Source organism: Octopus sinensis, linkage group LG15 (assembly GCF_006345805.1).
Source record: "Octopus sinensis linkage group LG15, ASM634580v1, whole genome shotgun sequence".
NCBI lineage: Eukaryota > Metazoa > Mollusca > Cephalopoda > Octopoda > Octopodidae > Octopus > Octopus sinensis.
Window position 1 is genome coordinate 56,228,571 of NC_043011.1, and position 18,420 is coordinate 56,246,990.

Below are 18,420 nucleotides of genomic sequence, written 5' to 3' on the forward strand. Positions count from 1 at the left end.
GAAGGGCATCCAGCCGTAGAAACACTGCCAGATCTGACTGGGCCTGACGAAGCCTTCCAGCTTCACAGAACCCAGTTGACCCGTCCAACCCATGCTAGCATGGAAAACGGACGCTAAATGATGATGATGATGATGATGATATATATATATATAGTATAATATATTATATCATATGTAATATATATAATGTAGATAGATAGATAGATAGATAGATAGATAGATAGATTACATATATTACTAGTATAAATAATAATAATGATAATAATAATAGTGATTTCTTTTATAATGATAACAATAACAATATGAAAGACATTTATAATGCTGGGTGTGTGTGTGTGTGTAAATGAGAGAAACGGAAGAGCAGACAAGTAGTTCCGGCTGGTCACATGATAGTGTGGCCGCCATGGTAGTTGGCAGAGTGTTGAGTTAAAGGCTTCGTCCTTGTTTGTTTTTTTCTCTCCTTGTCATGAAGAACCGATTGTCTTCTGATCACAGCAAACAGTCATGACTCAGATTGATACTTTAAGTGCACAGGTAAACATTTCTCACGCGTTTATATCCCCCAATTTCACGATGTTAATCGACGAATAAGTGTTGCCATCGAAATCTCTCTCCGTTGTATACAGACACAGATGTGTATATATATATATATATACACACACACCTATGTATATATATACGTAAATATATACACCTACTGATGTATATAAATGTTATTTACATATTTATGTGATGCGTGTGTGTGCATTGATGCTGCTAATGTTTAGTAATTGGCCGTTTGTGGCCGCTTTGTCTTTGTTTTTGTGTCTGGTTTTTGTTTAGAGTTTGATTTTGTAACTGAAAGATTTGTTGTTGACAACAAGGAATATTTCCAGGAAAGTTGTTAGCATTAATATCTCGTCATTCACCACTTTTCCTAATTCACTTACATATACAATACATACGCCTATATAGATATATACAAATATATATATATCTATATACAAGTATATATATATATACATACAAATACAAATATATCTATATGCAAATATATATATACATACAAATATATATATACATACAAATATATATATATATATACATACAAATACAAATATATATATACATACAAATACAAATATATATATCTATATACATACAAATACAAATATATATATACATACAAATATATATATATATACAAATACAAATATATATATACATACAAATATATATATACATACAAATATATATATACAAATACAAATATATATATACAAATACAAATATATACATGCAAATACAAATATATATACATACAAACACAAATATATATACATACAAATATATATATATATATATACATACAAATATATATATATATATGTCGAATCTTTTAATCGTTTCAGACATTCACTTCTTTATAAATATAAACAATTTTCGTTTCGAGTGTTTGTTTTGTGTGTTTAATTTTTTTCCTCTTCTGTCGTCTCTTTATTCGAAATTTACTATAAAAAGAAATTATTATTATTATTATTACTACCTTGTTTGGTGTTAAAGTTGTCCAACACACACACACACACACACACTAATAGTAAATGAAATCTCACAGAAAATATTATTGAAAATATAAAATACGATACACACATAAATAAAATATATAGTTAACATTACCAAAATATAGATTTTATTGCGAGTCCAATTATTGAAAAGAATCGAAAAAAATTAATTTTTCCCCCCTTCTTCCAACAAAACGAGATTCTGTTTATGCAAAACAAAAATATTTGCTCCAATAAACCAGACTTGATTTATTCACTTCTGAGACGAATCGAAGATTTTTAACGATTCCAGCCTTATCGGTTTTTGCACCAAATTGCTTATCATCCTCATTATTACTCATTGTTCTTTATTTATAAAATTGATTTTAATAGTCATTCAACGATTTTTTTTTAATCGTCTCCTAATTGTTTATAATCTTCCTCTTTCATTCTTGTACAATATTATTATTATTATATTATTATTATTATTATCATGAGACTTTAGTGCAAATGGACGAAGCCAAACTCACCGTTGGAATTAAAAAATATGTTTATTGCTATCTGTTGATTGTGTCATTTTCTTCATTACAAATTCTCCAATGGCTTAGACTTACATATCATAATAATAATAATAATATAATATAAATATCTCTTGTGGATATAAACTACAAATTTCGAATTGTTTTATTTATTCATTATTATTGAGGAGAGACTGTCTTTTATTATCGGAACCAAATTCAATTGAAATCGCTTGGAGAGTTCCGCACGAACAGTGTTGAAATGAGGAGACATTTTGAAATAAAAGTTGATTGATGGCATAAAATAAATTGCTACCAGGAACTACTTGTGACCTTCTTTAGTCCATGTTGTGGCTAATATTAGCAACGAAAGTGTTCGCGGGTGCAGACTGTATCTTTGACAGCTGATAAGAAGACTAATCCATTATATATAGATTCAGGAAGTGAAGGGTATTGAAACTGGGTGACGGGGGGTGGATTTGATAAATGAATTTTAAAATGTTTTGGTTTGATATAATAAGTAAAGTGAAAGGATTGGAGAAAAAAATATTGGTACAAAGTGTGTTGCTCTAACAATAGACTTCTAAAGAAAAACAATGTCAGTGATGTGTCTTGCTGAGTATTCTACAATAAAAACCGAATAATAATGATAAAGAATAATTCTATTTTGATAGAAGAATTTCTTATGGAGTAATGAAAGGTGACAAGGGGAATTAGGTTGATCTCTTGAATTGTAGGATGCATTTTATCTCTTTCCTTCAGCTTCAGTAGAGCAGCATTTTTGACATTTAACCATATTCTAAATAGAATGCAAATTATTCTACCAAGTTCTCTTTGACCAAGTTCTCTTTGGAACTTTCAAAATTTGAAGTCAATTAGAGCTGCCACAACACCATTGAGCCTTGACAGTTAATTGCCAATAAAAAGTTAATGATAAAAAAATGCTGTTTATACGTCCGTTTTCCATGCTGGCATGGGTAAGATGGTTTGCCAGGGAGCTGCACCAGGTTCCAGTCTGTCTTGGCATGGTTTCTACAGCTGAATGCCCTTCCTAATGCTAACCACTCCACAGAGTGTATTGGGTGTCTTTCATGTGTCACCTGCATGGGTGCCTCTCACGTGTCACTAACATGGGTGCCTTTCATATGGAACTGGCCAGGACTGTGATTTCACTTAGCTTGACATGTCTTCTCAAGCACAGCAAATTACTTCAAGTCTCACTCACTTATCATTGCCTCCATGAGGCTTCAACATCTGAAGACCATATTTCACCACCTCATCCCCTGTCTTCCTGGATTTACCCCTTCCACACATCCCCTCCACAGTTAGTGATCAGCACTTTTTTACACAGCTGTCCTCATCCATACACAACCAAACTAGCACAGCTCTCTCTCTCTCTCTTGAACATTACATTTGATGCCTCTTATACCCAATTTTTCTCTCAAGACACTCTCTGTCGTACATGCACACTGACAACTGCACATCCAGCAGAGCATTCTAGTTTCATTTCTTTCAAGCATTCGCATGTCCTCTGCAGTCACAGCCCATGTAGCATGGCTGTTTGCATATAGGCATCATACAATCTGCTTTTCACACTGAGGGAGAGGTTCTTTGTTCCCAACAAAGGTAAAAGCTCTCTGCACTTTGTCCAGCCCACTCTTATTCTAGCAACTATGCTCTAGCTTCAATATTTCTTTTCCCTGGCTCAAAACCAAACTGCACCTCATCAAGCTGAGCTTCGACCCTCTCTGTAACTTTCATCATCTGGTCCATCAGTTTGATAACTCTAATTATTTCTAAGGTGTCACCTTTACTTTTGTAGCAGTAGACTATAATGAAACTACACCAGTCATTGAGTATGACCCCCCTTGTGGACAACTTGATTAACTATACAGGTGACTAGACCATATCTCACTCGGCCAGATATTTTAAGCATCTCAGTGATGATTCCTGATGGGCCAGAGGCTTTCCCTGTTTTCATATCCTTCATAGTTTTGTGTGGCTAGTCCCTCTACTGGGTCCACATTAGGCACTCTCCTTCTCCCATGTGTCCTCTACATTTAACAGCCTTTCATAGTGGCACTTCCAAGCCTCTTTCTTGGCAAAGCCACTGCAAGTGAACCATCATCCATGTGAACTCACTTCCCTCCTACATCATTACGATTCTCTCTGACACACAGTCTTACAAACCAAAACACGAGCTGCTGATCTTCATGTGGCAGAACATTGGCAAACTTCTTCCCTGGCTAAGTATACCTTCCTTGCAATTCTCTTCTAGCTACCTGATACAGTTCTTTGTTACCACCACCCTTCAAGGCCTGTTTATTTGCTCTAATGGCCCTGTCTCTACCACCACATCACCCTAGGTCTGGTTGGGGTTTTGCACCAGCCACAGATTTGGTCAGTGGATCTCAGTAAGTTGTCTTGTAGAAACTTCCAGTTGTCCTCTATGTTACATGTTTGTAATTCCTCCTCTTCCTCCTCAGTAAATGTAAGTTTAATTACCCTATTGCACACTCTGACTACCTCAATCACCTTATCTACGATTTCCCAGCTAGGAGTATACCAGCACCACCTACCCCATCACTGTTGCCTCCCCAAAAGATTTTATGTTTTTTTGCCTATGAGGAACTTAGCTGAAGCATCCCTTCACCTTAATTGCAGCACACATTAACACCCCCCCACTTCAAGCATCTCAACAATCTCATCAGATGAAGAGGGATGGCATTCGGCATCTGAAAAGGTTTCAACAAGCATTTGCCAACAGACCTGTCATAGCAGTTCACATTTAATCCATCATTCCGTTCATTCCGCTGCATCTTCTTAGAGTGCCATACAAGCATGGTTAATACAAAGATGGGTAAAGATAGTAAAACTAGTTGAGTGCAATGCAAGCGTTGTTAATACGAAGGTAGATGGATGAATAGCAAATAATTGATAGCTGTGCATCATAGGAACATCTACTTGTGAGAATACTGCTTTATATTTTAGAGATGAGGAATTCTGTGCATTATTTACATTATTTAGGCTGGAGAGTAAATCAGCCGAAACGTAAGATGAGGACACATATCCATCCAATGTAAATACTTGTAAGAAGTATAATCGATGAGATCTTTAGGCAATGATTTGGGAGAGTCATTAGAGCATCGGATAGAATTTCTGGTCGTATTTGTCCTGACTCTCTGCCATCTGAGTTTAAAATTTGTTCAGGTCAACTTTGTCGTCCTTACACAATCCAGCTTTGAAGCATAAAAACGTTGGGCTTTGTGGTGCTTGTTCCAGTCTTTTTTTTATTTTTTTATGTTGCTTTAGTCTGCCAATTTAGGTACTTAGAGTTTACACTGTTGCAAGCATTCCAGTCAGAGAAAACCTTCTTTCCTCCTGAATAAAAAAAACAGTTTTTCTTTAAATGAATTTGCATGGAAAGTAGAATGCAAATAGAGAGGAAGAGCAAGCTGTGTTGAAAAGCCATCAGCAGAGGCATGCAGTGTGGCTGCACTGATTTATGTATGATTAGAATCTCAAAAAGAAACCAGTTTTGAATCTAACTCTATTAATATGTTCTGTGATGTGCATCATATTTAGTTGGGCTGGGGTCTTGAGACGGAATGCTACTTCAATTATCAATAGATTGGGTTGATTTAAGTGAGCTGGTTGTTACTTGGTTAAGAACGATTACTGGACATTAGGGTGTTAGTGTGAGTGAGATTGTTAAGATATGAGTTTGGTCTTTGAGATGTGCAACATCAACTTACACGAGAGATGGTGTAAGCTAGAACAAACATATTAGTTGCACTAATAGAGAAGATGTATGGTGCAATTGTCAGTAGCTGCTGGATTTAAAGAATATCATTGCTTATAATGGGAGATTGATGAAGACATTGGTCGCCTTACTGGCACCTGTGCTGGTGGCATTTGTAAAAAGATTTGAGCGAGGTCATTGCCAGTACTGCCTGACTGGCCCCTGTGCCGGTGGCACGTAAAAAGCACCCACTACACTCTCAGAGTGGTTGGCATTAGGAAGGGCATCCAGCTATAGAAACTCTGCCAGATCAAGATGGGAGCCTGGTGCGGCCATCTGGTTCGCTAGCCCTCAGTCAAAATCGTCCAACCCATGCTAGCATGGAAAGTGGACGTTAAACGATGATGATGATGATGACCATTGATCTCTGTATCAATAATAAGTAGACCAACCTCAAAATATCCTAAACAATTTATTAAAGTGGTTTAGCTGTCTGGTGTGGGTAAAAACGTTTGCTTTGCAACCTCATGGGTCCTGGAATCCTTCTCAATACAGCATCTTGAGCAAAAGCTTTCCACTGTGATCTCCAGTTAACCAATGGCTTGTGTGTGGAAGTGCATCTTGTGTGTATGTGTATCTGAGGTTATGTTTGTCATTGTGTCAAATTGATATAAAAAGGTAAATAAAAAAAAACAACTTTTCAACATGGAGATAAGATTAGTATCAGTGTTGTTGTGATTGACTAAGGCTCCTTGAAGGTGGTGCTCCAACCTGGCCGCAAACTGAAACTAACAACAGTTGCTATGGAAGTAGCTTGGTTATTTTGTTATGTTTATGTCCTGTATTAGTGTTCAAAATATGTCTTTATCAGGACCAAAATCTTAAAAGAATTATGGCTTTATTTAAACTGTATCAAAGGAATTGTAACAACTGATAAGAAGTCTAAAGTCATTTGGTCGTTTGTTGAAACATTGACAAAAAACAATTGCTTTTTTATGATAAACTAGAAATTGTTGTTTGCTCCTAGGTTAGTTTTGGTTCAGTAGGCTTTTATGGTCATGGTTGGATTGCCAGTTGCACAAAGCTGCTACAAGTTGTTACTGGAATCTCCAGTCAGTTCCGGAAAGGAATGAGATCGTTGCCAAAGCAACAAGATGGCCTTCGTGCCGATGGAAAGTTAAACACACCATTCAAGCGTGATCGTTACCGCGTCACCTTACTAGCACTTGTGCTGGTGGCCCATGAAACATTCGAGTGAGGTCGTCGCCAGTGCCACTGGACTGGCTCTTGTGCAGGTGACATGTAAAAAGCACCATTTGGGTATGGCCGTTGCTAGTACCACCAAACTGGAGTAGTTGGCGTTAGGAAGGGCATCCAGCTGTAGAAACTCTGCCAGATCAGATTGGAGTCTGGTTCGCCAGACCTCAGTCAAATCGTCCAACCCATGCTAGCATGAAAAGTGGACATTAAATGATGATGATGATGAATAATCACCCATTGCCTAATATGTTGTATAATGACAAACTATTGAACAGTATTTCAGTTCTACATTTTGGACCACAATATTTTCACATGAAGATACTTTCCTTCCTCAGTATTTAGTCTGTTGTATGGTTAAACTAGATCTGAGGTGGTTCACTTTTTCTATTCATGAAGTCAGAGGTGATGAGCTGGCAGAACCGTTGCAATGACGGACAGCAGCATTTCTTCTTACTATAGGATTTGAGTTCAAATGCTGCCAAGGTTAGCTTTGCCTTTGATTCTTCAGGGGTCAGTAAAATAAGTACCAATTAGATACTGGAGTCAATGTAATCAACCATCCTCTCATCATCGTTTAACGTCCGCTTTCCATGCTAGCATGGGTTGGACGAATGACTGAGGGCTGGTGAACCAGATGGCTGCACTAGGCTCCAGTCTTGATCTGGCAGAGTTTCTACAGCTGGATGCCCTTCCTAACGCCAACCACTCCGAGAGTGTAGTGGGTGCTTTTACATGCCACCAGCATGGGGCCAGTCAGGCAGTATTGGCAACGACCTCGCTCGAATCTTTTTACACATGCCACCGGCACAGGTGCCAGTAAGGCTATGCTGGGAAAGATCACGCTCGAATGGTGTCTTTTACATGCCACCAGCACAAAGGCCAGATAGCCGCTCTGGCAATGATCATGCTCGAATGGTGCCTTTTAAGTGCCACTGGCACAGAAGCCTTCTAAAATTGCTCACCATATTCCAAAATTTGGTATCTTTATGTATGAAGTCAAAATAATACTTTAGTGTCAATGAGAATCTTTCTGATCTAAAAGTGTTGGTTCAACACTAGGGTGAATTTTTTTAGATGAAGGATTCCATGCATAGTCTACTATTTTAAAAGAATACAGATGACTGGAAGATGCTGGTGTGCAACCGGCAAGTCTGGGTAAGTGGAACCTGTTTGAGACAAGCAATGAAATAGTGTAATGGTACAGGGAATATTTTGATGGAAGCCAAGCTTTGTGTTGATCACTGAGTTGGTGTTGACTGTGAAAGATTAAAGGAATTGTAACATTTTAATGTTTGAAGTTTTCCAACCCATTTTTTTTCTGGTCATATTTAAACTAGTAGTCACAGCAGTTACCCACAACTATTTCCAAGATTTGAAGAGGAAAATCTGGAGATTTCAGCTTAGAAACGATTTAATTGGAGGCTGACCACAAGGAAAAGGATTCCTTCAAGTTATCATTTTTCTCTGAATAATGTAGAATGATGTTTTTTTTACTTTGTTGTGGCAATTTTTATTCTTCTTTTAGTGTTCTCGTGTCTAAGGACAGAACTCGTATGTTTTATGATATTGTTAAACATTGGCAGATTGCCAGATTCTACCCAAATTTTGTTGGAGATGTTGTCTTAAAAAGAAGGAATTTAAACATTTCGGTGCAAGCACATGGTTCTAGGTTCAGTCCCACTGCACAGTGCATTGGGCAAGTATCTGAGTGAGGCCAATCTAGTTAAAAACGGAACCTATTTAAGGCTTCACCAATAATTTACAGGTGTAATAAGGGATTGCTTCATCATTAGACATTACCTTCTAATCAACCAGCGCCTTGTGAGTGAATTTAGTTGAAGGAAACTGAAAGAAGCCTGACATGCATGTATGTGTTTCTTTATGTCTGTTTGTCCCTCACCTGTCACTGCTTGACAGCCATGTTGATTTGTTTCCCCATAACTTTGTGGTTCTGCAAGAGAGCCTGATGGGACAGGTACCAGCCTTTAAAAAAATCAAACACTGGTTTTGATGTATTCAACTAAACCCTTCAGGGTGAGGTTTCCGCATGGCTGCTGTCCAATGACTGAAACAAGCAAAAGAAAGATATGCTTGTTTAAATGCATACTTCAGTCAATACTTAACACTTTGACTGCTATTTTTGCCTGTCCCATTACCTTCTAATGATGAAGTAATCCCGTATTACATCCGTAAATTATTGGTGAAGCCTTAAACAGGTTCCATTTTTAACTGGATTCGCCTCACTCAGATACGTCAACATCACAAAACACCTTCTGAGTCAAAAATTTCTCTCTCTTTCATTAATGAAGCTTGACTTACTTTCTTTATTTTAATTTTGTTGTAGAATTAATTGAACCCGCTTTCAAAACAGTAACCATTCATCATCATTTAACGTTCACTTTCCATGCTAGCATGGGTTGGACGATTTGACTGAGGACTGGCGAACCAGATGGCTGTGCCAGGCTCCACGAGAGTGTAGTGGGTGCTTTTACGTGCCACCAGCACTAGGGCCAGTCTGGCGGTACTGGCAACGGCCACGCTCGAAATGGTGTTTTTTACGTGCCACCTGCACAGGAGCCAGTCCAGCAGCACTGGCAACAACCTCACTCGAATGTTTTGTTCACATGCCACCGGCATGAGTGCCAGTAAGGTGACACTGGTAACGATTACGCTAACCATTCGTTTACATCTTTTACTTATTTCAGTCATTGGACTGTGGCCATGCTGGGGCATTGCCTTGAAGGGTTTAGTTGAACAAATTGCACCCGAAAATAATTACTTTTAAGTCGGGCACTTATTCCTGTCACTCTCTTATGCTGAACTGCTAAGTTATGGGGATGTAAACAAACCAACACATTTGTCAAGCAAGGGAGGGGGACATTTACATATCCATGCGCACACACACACACACACACAGGGCTTCCAAACAGTTTCCATATATCAAATTTACTCACAAGACATTGGATGGCCTGGGGCTACAGTAGTAGAACACTTGTCCAATGTGTTGCGTAGAGGGACTGAACCGGAAGCCTTCTGGTTGCCAGCCAGGCCTGCTTTTTTTTTTTTTTTTTCTAACTATTTTTTACTATTTTGTTGTTTGCTTGTATAATCTTGTTGAAATGTCTTTGCAGGTTGCCAGCAGCCGTGTGCTGTCACCTGATGCTAAAGTATTCATTCCACAGCAGTGTAAAAGTGCAACGGCTGCTGTTCTTGTTCCAAAGGATACTTCTATTGTAGCTCAATCTTTTGAGACAATCCCTGATGGAAGTTCAAAACATCCCAATAGAATGGCTGGTAGTTTCACTGCACTTGGAATGCATACTGGTGCATCTCCTATGCTGACAAATGGGTAAGTGGCTGTCAGAATTTCATTTATTAATGCTATGTTCTTTTGATGTTCCTGAGTTAACTCAGAGTCCCTTTTTCAAATTCTCTTTGACTCCCACAAATAACCCAAAAGCTTTTTTTTTCCAATAATATCCTAAACCAGATATAAAAACCCTATTTTTGAGTTAAACAATCCAAAGTTAATACAATTTTTCTCTTCAATTCGTTATGAAATGAGTCTTTGTCTACATCGTTAAAATACCTGCAAGAATTTAAAACTGATATTAACAATTGACATCTTCTTATTTTTTTCCAATTTTCAGTGATGTTGGCAACTGGCATGTAGCCAACCAAATGACAGACAACAAGGGTTATTTTGGTAAGTAAAGGCAGATATATTTATATTTATTCTTTTGTTTCAGTCAGTTGACTGTGGCCATGCTGGAGCACCACTTTTAGTCGAACAAATCGACCCCAGGACTTATTCTTTGTAAGCCTAGTACTTATTTTATCAGTCTCTTTTGCCGAACCACTAAGTTATAGGGACGTAAACCCACCAACATCGGATCGGTTGTCAAGCGATGGTGGAGGGGGAACAAACACAAACATACATATACATACATACATATATATATATATATATATATATATATATATATACACACAACAGGCTTCCTTCAGCTTCCATCTACCAAATCCACTCATGATGTTTTGGTCGGCGTGAGGCTATAGTAAAAGACACTTGCCCAAAGTGCCACATAGTGGGACTGAACCAAGAACCATGTGGTTGGTAAGCAAGCTACTTACCACACAGGCACTCCTGCGCCTATATATTTTTTTAAAAAAAACTTTGTAGTTATTGATTCTTCTAATAATGCAATGTGAGAAATGTCTCTGTAGCTGTGACTGTGACTGAATCTAGTAATGAAGCCCATCATGAAAGCATCAACAGAAAGGATGAAATCACTTGAAGCATTATGAGAATTGTTGATGCAGAAGAGTGAAGAATTGGTAAAATCGAATTAGGAGAATCACTTCTTTTTTTTTTTTTTACATCAAAATAAAAATTGTTCTTGAGGAGACCTATTGAGTCAAGTACATCAACATCAAAATAAAAATTCAAATGGAAATTGTAGTTAAGACACCCGTGCCGGTGACACGTAAAAAGCACCGTCCGAACGTGGCAGATGCCAGCGCCGCCTGAATGGCGTCCGTGTCCGTGACACATAGAAGCACCAACCGATCATGGCCGTTTGCCAGCCTGCTCTGGCCCCTGTGCCAGTGGCACGTAAAAATCAGCCACTACACTCACGGAGTGGTTGGCGTTAGGAAGGGCATCCAGCTGTAGAAACACTGCCAGATCAGACTAGAGCCTGGTGCAGCCTCCATGGCTTACCAGATCCCGGTCGAACCGTCCAACCCATGCTAGCATGGAGAACGGACGTTAATCGATGATGATGATGAAGGTTTTGGTTAGCCGCAGGTTAACCAAAGATTTGTAAATGGATTTGGTTGATGGAAGCTGGAAGAAATCTTTTATGTGCTTGTGTGTGTGTATGATTTGGTGTCTCTTTGTCTTGACATCGTGTGATTGTTGTAAATGAGTGTCACTCTCATACAGGTGCTTTACTTCATTTCCGATCTTCTATGAAAACCTGGTCAGCCATGGGGAAATATCTTGTTTTTGGAAACAGGTGAGGGTTAGCAACAGGAAGGGCATCTGGCAGTAGAAACTATGCTTAAAGACATTCCATTTAACCGATGCAAGCATGGGAAAGTGGACATTAAATGATGATGATTCAGGGACCGAATGGTTCTCAGAGCCCTCCAATTCCTAACCAGATCCTTAAACCTTCACTAGTAAAACCCAACACGAACTGCTGTTTTGGTTTCCGACTTGGTAGATGGATACAAGTTGAAGTATGTCTACTTTAAGTAGAGCATTAAATTGTCGTTTGTCACAGAGTTAAATATTTATTTTTAGGGATTTTAAATATTTCCTTATTTTTAATCATTGTTTGCAGTTACAATGACAGTGGATACATGAACGTTAGCAGTTTTTTTTTTATAAGAATCCTTTTGTCTTTTTCTAGTGAAAGGCAACCGAAATGGCAAGATGAACAAATCTCCTCGTCCTCTACAAAAACAAATGGATGAATATATGTACATGCCAGCTGGTGTATCCATCACAACTCCTCAACCAACTCCGATATTGTACAACAGAGTTAATTACTCACCCACAGCCAGTTCTAGTTATGTGTATATATCATACCCACCAAATGCCAATTCTGCTTACAATTTTGCCCTTGGTCCTCCTCCACCACCACCACCGCCTCCTCTGCCGCCTGCACAACTCAGCCAGTCAGCAACAGTCCATGGCCCTTTGCCCCAGCCAAGGAACCAGGCATCAGTGCCAGCTCTACACAACAATCCTTATGGTATGGAAGCAGCTCTGATGTCTTCCAACTACCCGAAAAATTCACCTGTCAAAGTTTACACCCCAAACTTGCAGAATTATGAGGAATGGCCTGAAATGAAATCAACCAAAGTAAGAATTCCTCTTAATAATCTCAGTTGATTTGTCATTGAATAATGGAACATTCTGATTTTGTTGCTGTGGTGTCTTTCATTCAGTTTGCATAAAGTTTTTTAAAAAAGAGTTATCAGAATTTAAATAGATGAGAGTTGCATCTTGTCTTGAAGTAAAGCGTTAACCTTTTCAGGCTGGAATATTCTTGATTGCATCATAACCAGTGGATGAGCGCTAAAGGTCTATTAGAGTTCCAACATTAATTTTTTTCAAATAAGAGAAATATATTTTTTAACATTTATATATTTGCAGAGAGGTCGCAGCCATCTCAGCTAGCAGGACTTGCTACCCTGGACTGATGATGGGCAAGACCCAGAAACATGTCTCCAGGTGCTAATCCTAGCTGGTGGGGATGCTTGCCCCCCCTTTGCAAATATTAGGACACAGGAAATGTGTCAAAGCCAACAGGAAGCGTCGATGCTTCCTAGGGCTAAATAGCGGTGGTGTGATTCCCTTTACGGGACTGTCACGTTGTGTTGACAGTATACAACCACTATATTTTTTAACAATTTTTTAAAAACCAATTTCAGTTACATTATGTTTTAAGTGTAATTGAATTCCAATTATATTTCAATTCTTAACATACACCTTTGTTGACTTTATATAAATTTGTTTTTGAATATTGTTTCCTTCCTTCTATCATTTCACTAAATAGTTAATTGTGATGTTATTCATAGCTTTTCCCTGTCATCAATTTGTATCGTTAAAGTTTTAAACAAAGATCACAACTGTACTTGCAAGGTAATAAATCACTCGAAACTTATTACAAGTCAAAAATGAAAATAATTTGTCTTATCAGGAGAAAGATAAAATATGACAAAATATAAAATTTAAAATAATTTAGAGAAGAAAATATATTGTTGAAACCCATTTTTTAATTTTCTATATTAGTATGTGGGACACTGGTCTGCTTCGTTGCCCACTTTTCTCTTGATCCTTTGTCACCTTGAACTTGAGCTTCCAAATCGTGGTGGCTTACCTGACCTCTTCTCTCGTAGCCTTCAATATTTTTTCCATATTAAAAATTCTGAACATATTAAAAATTCTGAACTCTCTTTCTCTCTAACTTTCTCTCTTTCACTCTAAGAAAATCACAAATGCTCTGATTCTATGAACAACAGTTGAACTAGTCTTGTACTTGATTTTGCATTTATCAAAAATCAATGGAAATTGCAGTTGTAATACCAGTGCCGATGGCACGTACAAGAACCATCCAAATGTGGCCATTGCCAACGCCACCTTGAGTGGCCTCTGTGCCGGTGGCACGTAAAAAGCACCAACCGATCCTAGCCGTTGCCAGCCTCCCCTGGCACCTGTGCCAGTGGCACGTAAAAAGCACCCACTACACTCACTGAGTGGTTGGTGTTGGGAAGGGCATCTAGCTGTAGAAACTCTGCCAGATCAGACTGGGCCTGGTGCAGCCTCCTGGCTTCCCAGACCCCAGTCGAACCGTCCAACCCATGCTAGCATGGAAAGCGGACGTTAAACGATGATGATGAAAGTTTCTCTGTCTGGCTCTCTCTCTCTACCCCTTCTTTTTCTCTTCTCATTTCTTTCTTCTTTCTTTCTTTCTTGTACTCTATTCTGTTTCCCATGCTATTTATGCATTTTTATTATTTAAACATGATTACTATAAGATTCCTTTTATTAATATACATCCATCCAAATACATTTTCTAGAATGCCCAATCTTCAAAGAAAGTGAATAATGGAACTCAGAAAGAAAAGACTAAATTGAATTCTAAGGGACATTTTAAAAATGAAGCTTCTCAAAAGTCTGTAAAACTAACTGAAATCGCAGTACAAACGGGTGAGTCAGTTTTTCTCTCTTTTCTGTTCCCTATTCGGGCAAATATGGCTGCGGGATTAAGAAGCTTGCAACTATAGAGTTTCTAGTTCTGTCCCACTGTGCAACATCTTAGACAAGTGTCTGCTATAGTCCTGGGCCAACTAATGCCTTGTGAGCGAATTTGGTAAACAAACTGTATGGAAGAAAGGCAGCAAGCTAGCAGAAACGTTAGCACGCCAGATGAAATGCTTCGCGGTATTTCGGCTGTCTTTATGTTCTGAGGCGGCGAGCTGGCAGAAACGTTAGCACGCCGGGCGAAATGCGTATCCGTATTTCGTCTGCCGTTACGTTCTGAGTTCAAATTCCGCCGAGGTCGACTTTGCCTTTCATCCTTTCGGGGTCGATAAATTAAGTACCAGTTTCGCACTGGGGTCGATGTAATCGACTTAATCCGTTTGTCTATCCTTGTTGTCCCCTCTATGTTTAGCCCCTTGTGGGCAATAAAGAAATAAGAATCTACATGGAAGCCTGTGGTGTGTGTGTGTGTGCATGCATGACTTTGTGTCTGTGTTTGTTCTCCTGCTCCACTGCTTGACAACTGGTCTGTTTACAATCCTATAACTTAGCAATTCAGCAAAAGAGACTGATGGAGTAAAGAAAAATAAGTCCTGGGATCTATTTGTTTGAGTAAACTCTTTAAGGCAGTGCCTCCAGCATGGCCACAGTTCAGTGACAGAAACATGTAAAGACTAAAAGATCATAAGCACAGGCTGTGTGGTTAAAAAGCCTGCTTCACAACCCTGTGGTTTTGGATTCATTCCTTCTGGATGGCACACCTTGGGCAAGTGGCTGAAAGGTAAAGAGGCACAAGCGTGGCTGTATTGTAAGAAGTTTGCTTCCCAACCATATGGTTCCAAGTTCTGTCCCACTGCACTGCACACAGGGCAAGTGTCTTCTACTATAGCCCTGGGCTGACCAACACCTTGTGAGTGAATTTGGTAGGTGGAAATCTGTCATGTGTCCCCTTTTGTTTGTCCCTTCCTCCTATGCCACTTGACAGTCTGTAACTTAGAAGTTTACAAAAGAAAGTCTGACTCTCTGCATTCTTGAGTTCAAATCCTACTTCAGTGGTGGGCTTTATCCATCACCAGGCATTGGAACCAGGTCTCTAATTTAAGGATAGCTTTCTCCTCTCTCCCTCCCACTTGAAGACTTTATAGGATAAGTACCAAACTTAAAAAAAAAACCCAAATATTTGGGTTGATCTGTTTGACAAAACCCCTGCAAAGGTGGTACCCCAGCATGGCCGCAGTCCAGGGACTGAAACAAGCAAAAGATTAAAAAGGAACTTTAGCATCACTTGGAAATTGGAGAATTAGAGACTGGAAAGACAAAACTGACTTTTTATAGCAGTTGATTCTAAGTGTTTTGTGTTCAATTATTTTCAGTTAAAATTCTGTTGAGAGAAAACAGCTGTTTTACTCTATCTTTTATTGCTTATTGATCTGTGAAAAATGTATTGTCTTTTCAGATTTTTCTCCTGAGTTGGAAAACTTGACACTTTCTGAAAAACCCAGCTCTTTGTTTTCTTTTAATAAGACCCGAATTCGTAGTCATTCAAACCAATGGATCAGTAACTTGACTGACTCCGAAGAGAAGGACTCCGACAGCGGCTATAGTAGTCCACTACATCGGCGCAATGTTGTGTCAAATGGTACACATGTTGCTCCGGAAAGACTTGCACCCAACACTAAACAACCACCACCTCCTCCTATTGCAACTACTCCTACTACTACCACCACTACTCCTCCTCCTCCTAGCGTGGCTAGTACGACCACAACACAGCCTACCAGTTTCAGTTATGCTGCCATTGCACAGAGACCAGCAAAATCAACATTAAGGAATGATTACCCAGTAGGTGGCGCTGTGGCAATACCGTCAGTGGAATGTTCGACAAGTGATAATAAAAACCTGGAACCTAAATCCGTTGAAGAAGCTGGGAAGAAAAGACAAAAACAGAATCGTCGCAAGAAGAAGAAAGATCGAGATGTTAGCAAAGGGAGCAACTTTTCAAGCCCAGGTCAGACCCCAAGATCAGGTTTATCAAACTCTGTCTCAATGGATGATATGATGATACAAGATGAAGATTTCTGTGAATTACCTTCTAATAAGGAACCTGTTGCCTCCTCTGCTCCAAGAATGAAATACTGTGATATCTTGAAAAATGTAAGTTTTATTTATTTATTTTTTTTTTTTTACGATCTCATTAACATTTTTCTTATGTTTCTACGTTGTGTTGCCTCTAAGCAAACTAGAAACATAGTTTGTATATCATCATCATTGTTTTACCATCCATCTCACCCATGCCAGCATGGATGAGATGGAATTTGGTTGAGGCAGATTTTTTTTGTGGCTGGATGCCCTTCCTGTCACCAACCCTCACTTGTTTCCAAACAAGGGAATATTTCCCTCAGACCAGACATGTTTTTGCAGAATATTGGAAATAAACGACAATCATTTACAACAGTCATGCAACGTCAAGACAAAGACACAATTACACACACACACACACAACCCTATCACATCTTCAGTGTTCTGTTTGATCCTGGGTGCTGGTAACTTACTGCATTGGCATCTAATACAATTAGCTGGTCCTTTTTTGTTGCTGGTCAATATCATTGCTGTGACAGTATCGTAAGCAGCACTTCTGCTGTGCCTGGGTTGTTTCCAGAAGCTCATGCATAACCCCAAGTACACTTATCACCTCTCCACGGCGGCAGCAGCTGCTGTGGAGGCACAATAGCCCAGTGGCTAGGGCAGCGGACTCGCGGTCGGAGGATCGTGGTTTCAATTCCCAGGCCAGGCGTTGTGTGTGTTTATTGAGCAAAAACACCTAAAGCTCCACGAGGCTCCAGAAGGGGATGGTGGCGACCCCTGTTGTACTCTTTCGCTCCAACTTCCTCTCACTCTTTCTTCTTGTTTCTTGTCCCCGACTTCCTATGCAACCGCTGAGCCTGGATGCGCATTCATCCATCCGCCGATGCTCTCGGTGTCGGGGGTTGACCTGCTTTCTCTTCTGCGGGTCTTATGAATAGCAAAGGACCACGTTTCGGACTTCTCCCAGGCACTCAACAAGCAAACAAACAGCTGCTGTTGTGTGTGTGTGTGGTTTCTTTTGCTAAAATAAATTTGTTTCTTTGTTTCTTTCTTCAGAGTACTGTGATATATGAATCCACATTAACTGATGGGAATGCAGATGCTGGTAAATATCTGAAACTCTTTTTTAAAATATCTCTTATGATTTGTTTGGATTGTTTAGTTAGAAAACGGATACTGAGCGAAGCCTTAACAGTTAATGTTGTGATGCTTGCTGCTGAGAGAGCAATGCGATTGATGAATAATTTGGGAAGAGAGAAAAACCAAAGTTTGAGGAGTTCCTTTTGGGAGTTCAATTGCTTCACTTGAATTTAACTTATATAAAGATCCCAGATCTTTTTGCTTTGACCGGCAGATTTTTAAAATAATTTCTTTGTAACTAAACACTTTTAAACTTCGTATACTGGTAGAATGTGTTTAAAAAACATCTTTTTTCTCTTGGCTTTATTGAGAAAATTCTGTAGTTTGTAAGCTATTTGTTCTTTAATTTCTTGCATTTTGGCAATTTCAACCAATCAA

The 18,420-nt window shown here is 39.0% G+C and overlaps 1 protein-coding gene across 2 annotated transcripts in view; it reads left to right on the plus strand.

Moving 5' to 3' along the window:
- Positions 1 to 378: 378 nt before the first annotated feature.
- The window catches only part of LOC115219751 (selenocysteine insertion sequence-binding protein 2-like), a 36,090-nt gene continuing 18,048 nt past the window's right edge, over positions 379 to 18,420 (plus strand). Inside the window, exons 1-7 of one of the 2 annotated variants that reach the window (XM_029789992.2) lie at positions 379 to 534; positions 10,172 to 10,389; positions 10,691 to 10,746; positions 12,461 to 12,915; positions 14,637 to 14,766; positions 16,277 to 16,971; positions 17,959 to 18,007. In XM_029789992.2, coding sequence (XP_029645852.1) covers positions 505 to 534; positions 10,172 to 10,389; positions 10,691 to 10,746; positions 12,461 to 12,915; positions 14,637 to 14,766; positions 16,277 to 16,971; positions 17,959 to 18,007 — 1,633 coding nt within the window. In that variant the 5' untranslated portion in view covers positions 379 to 504. The remainder of the gene's footprint in view (positions 535 to 10,171; positions 10,390 to 10,690; positions 10,747 to 12,460; positions 12,916 to 14,636; positions 14,767 to 16,276; positions 16,972 to 17,958; positions 18,008 to 18,420) is intronic. The other variant, XM_036509789.1, reaches the window with a different exon arrangement.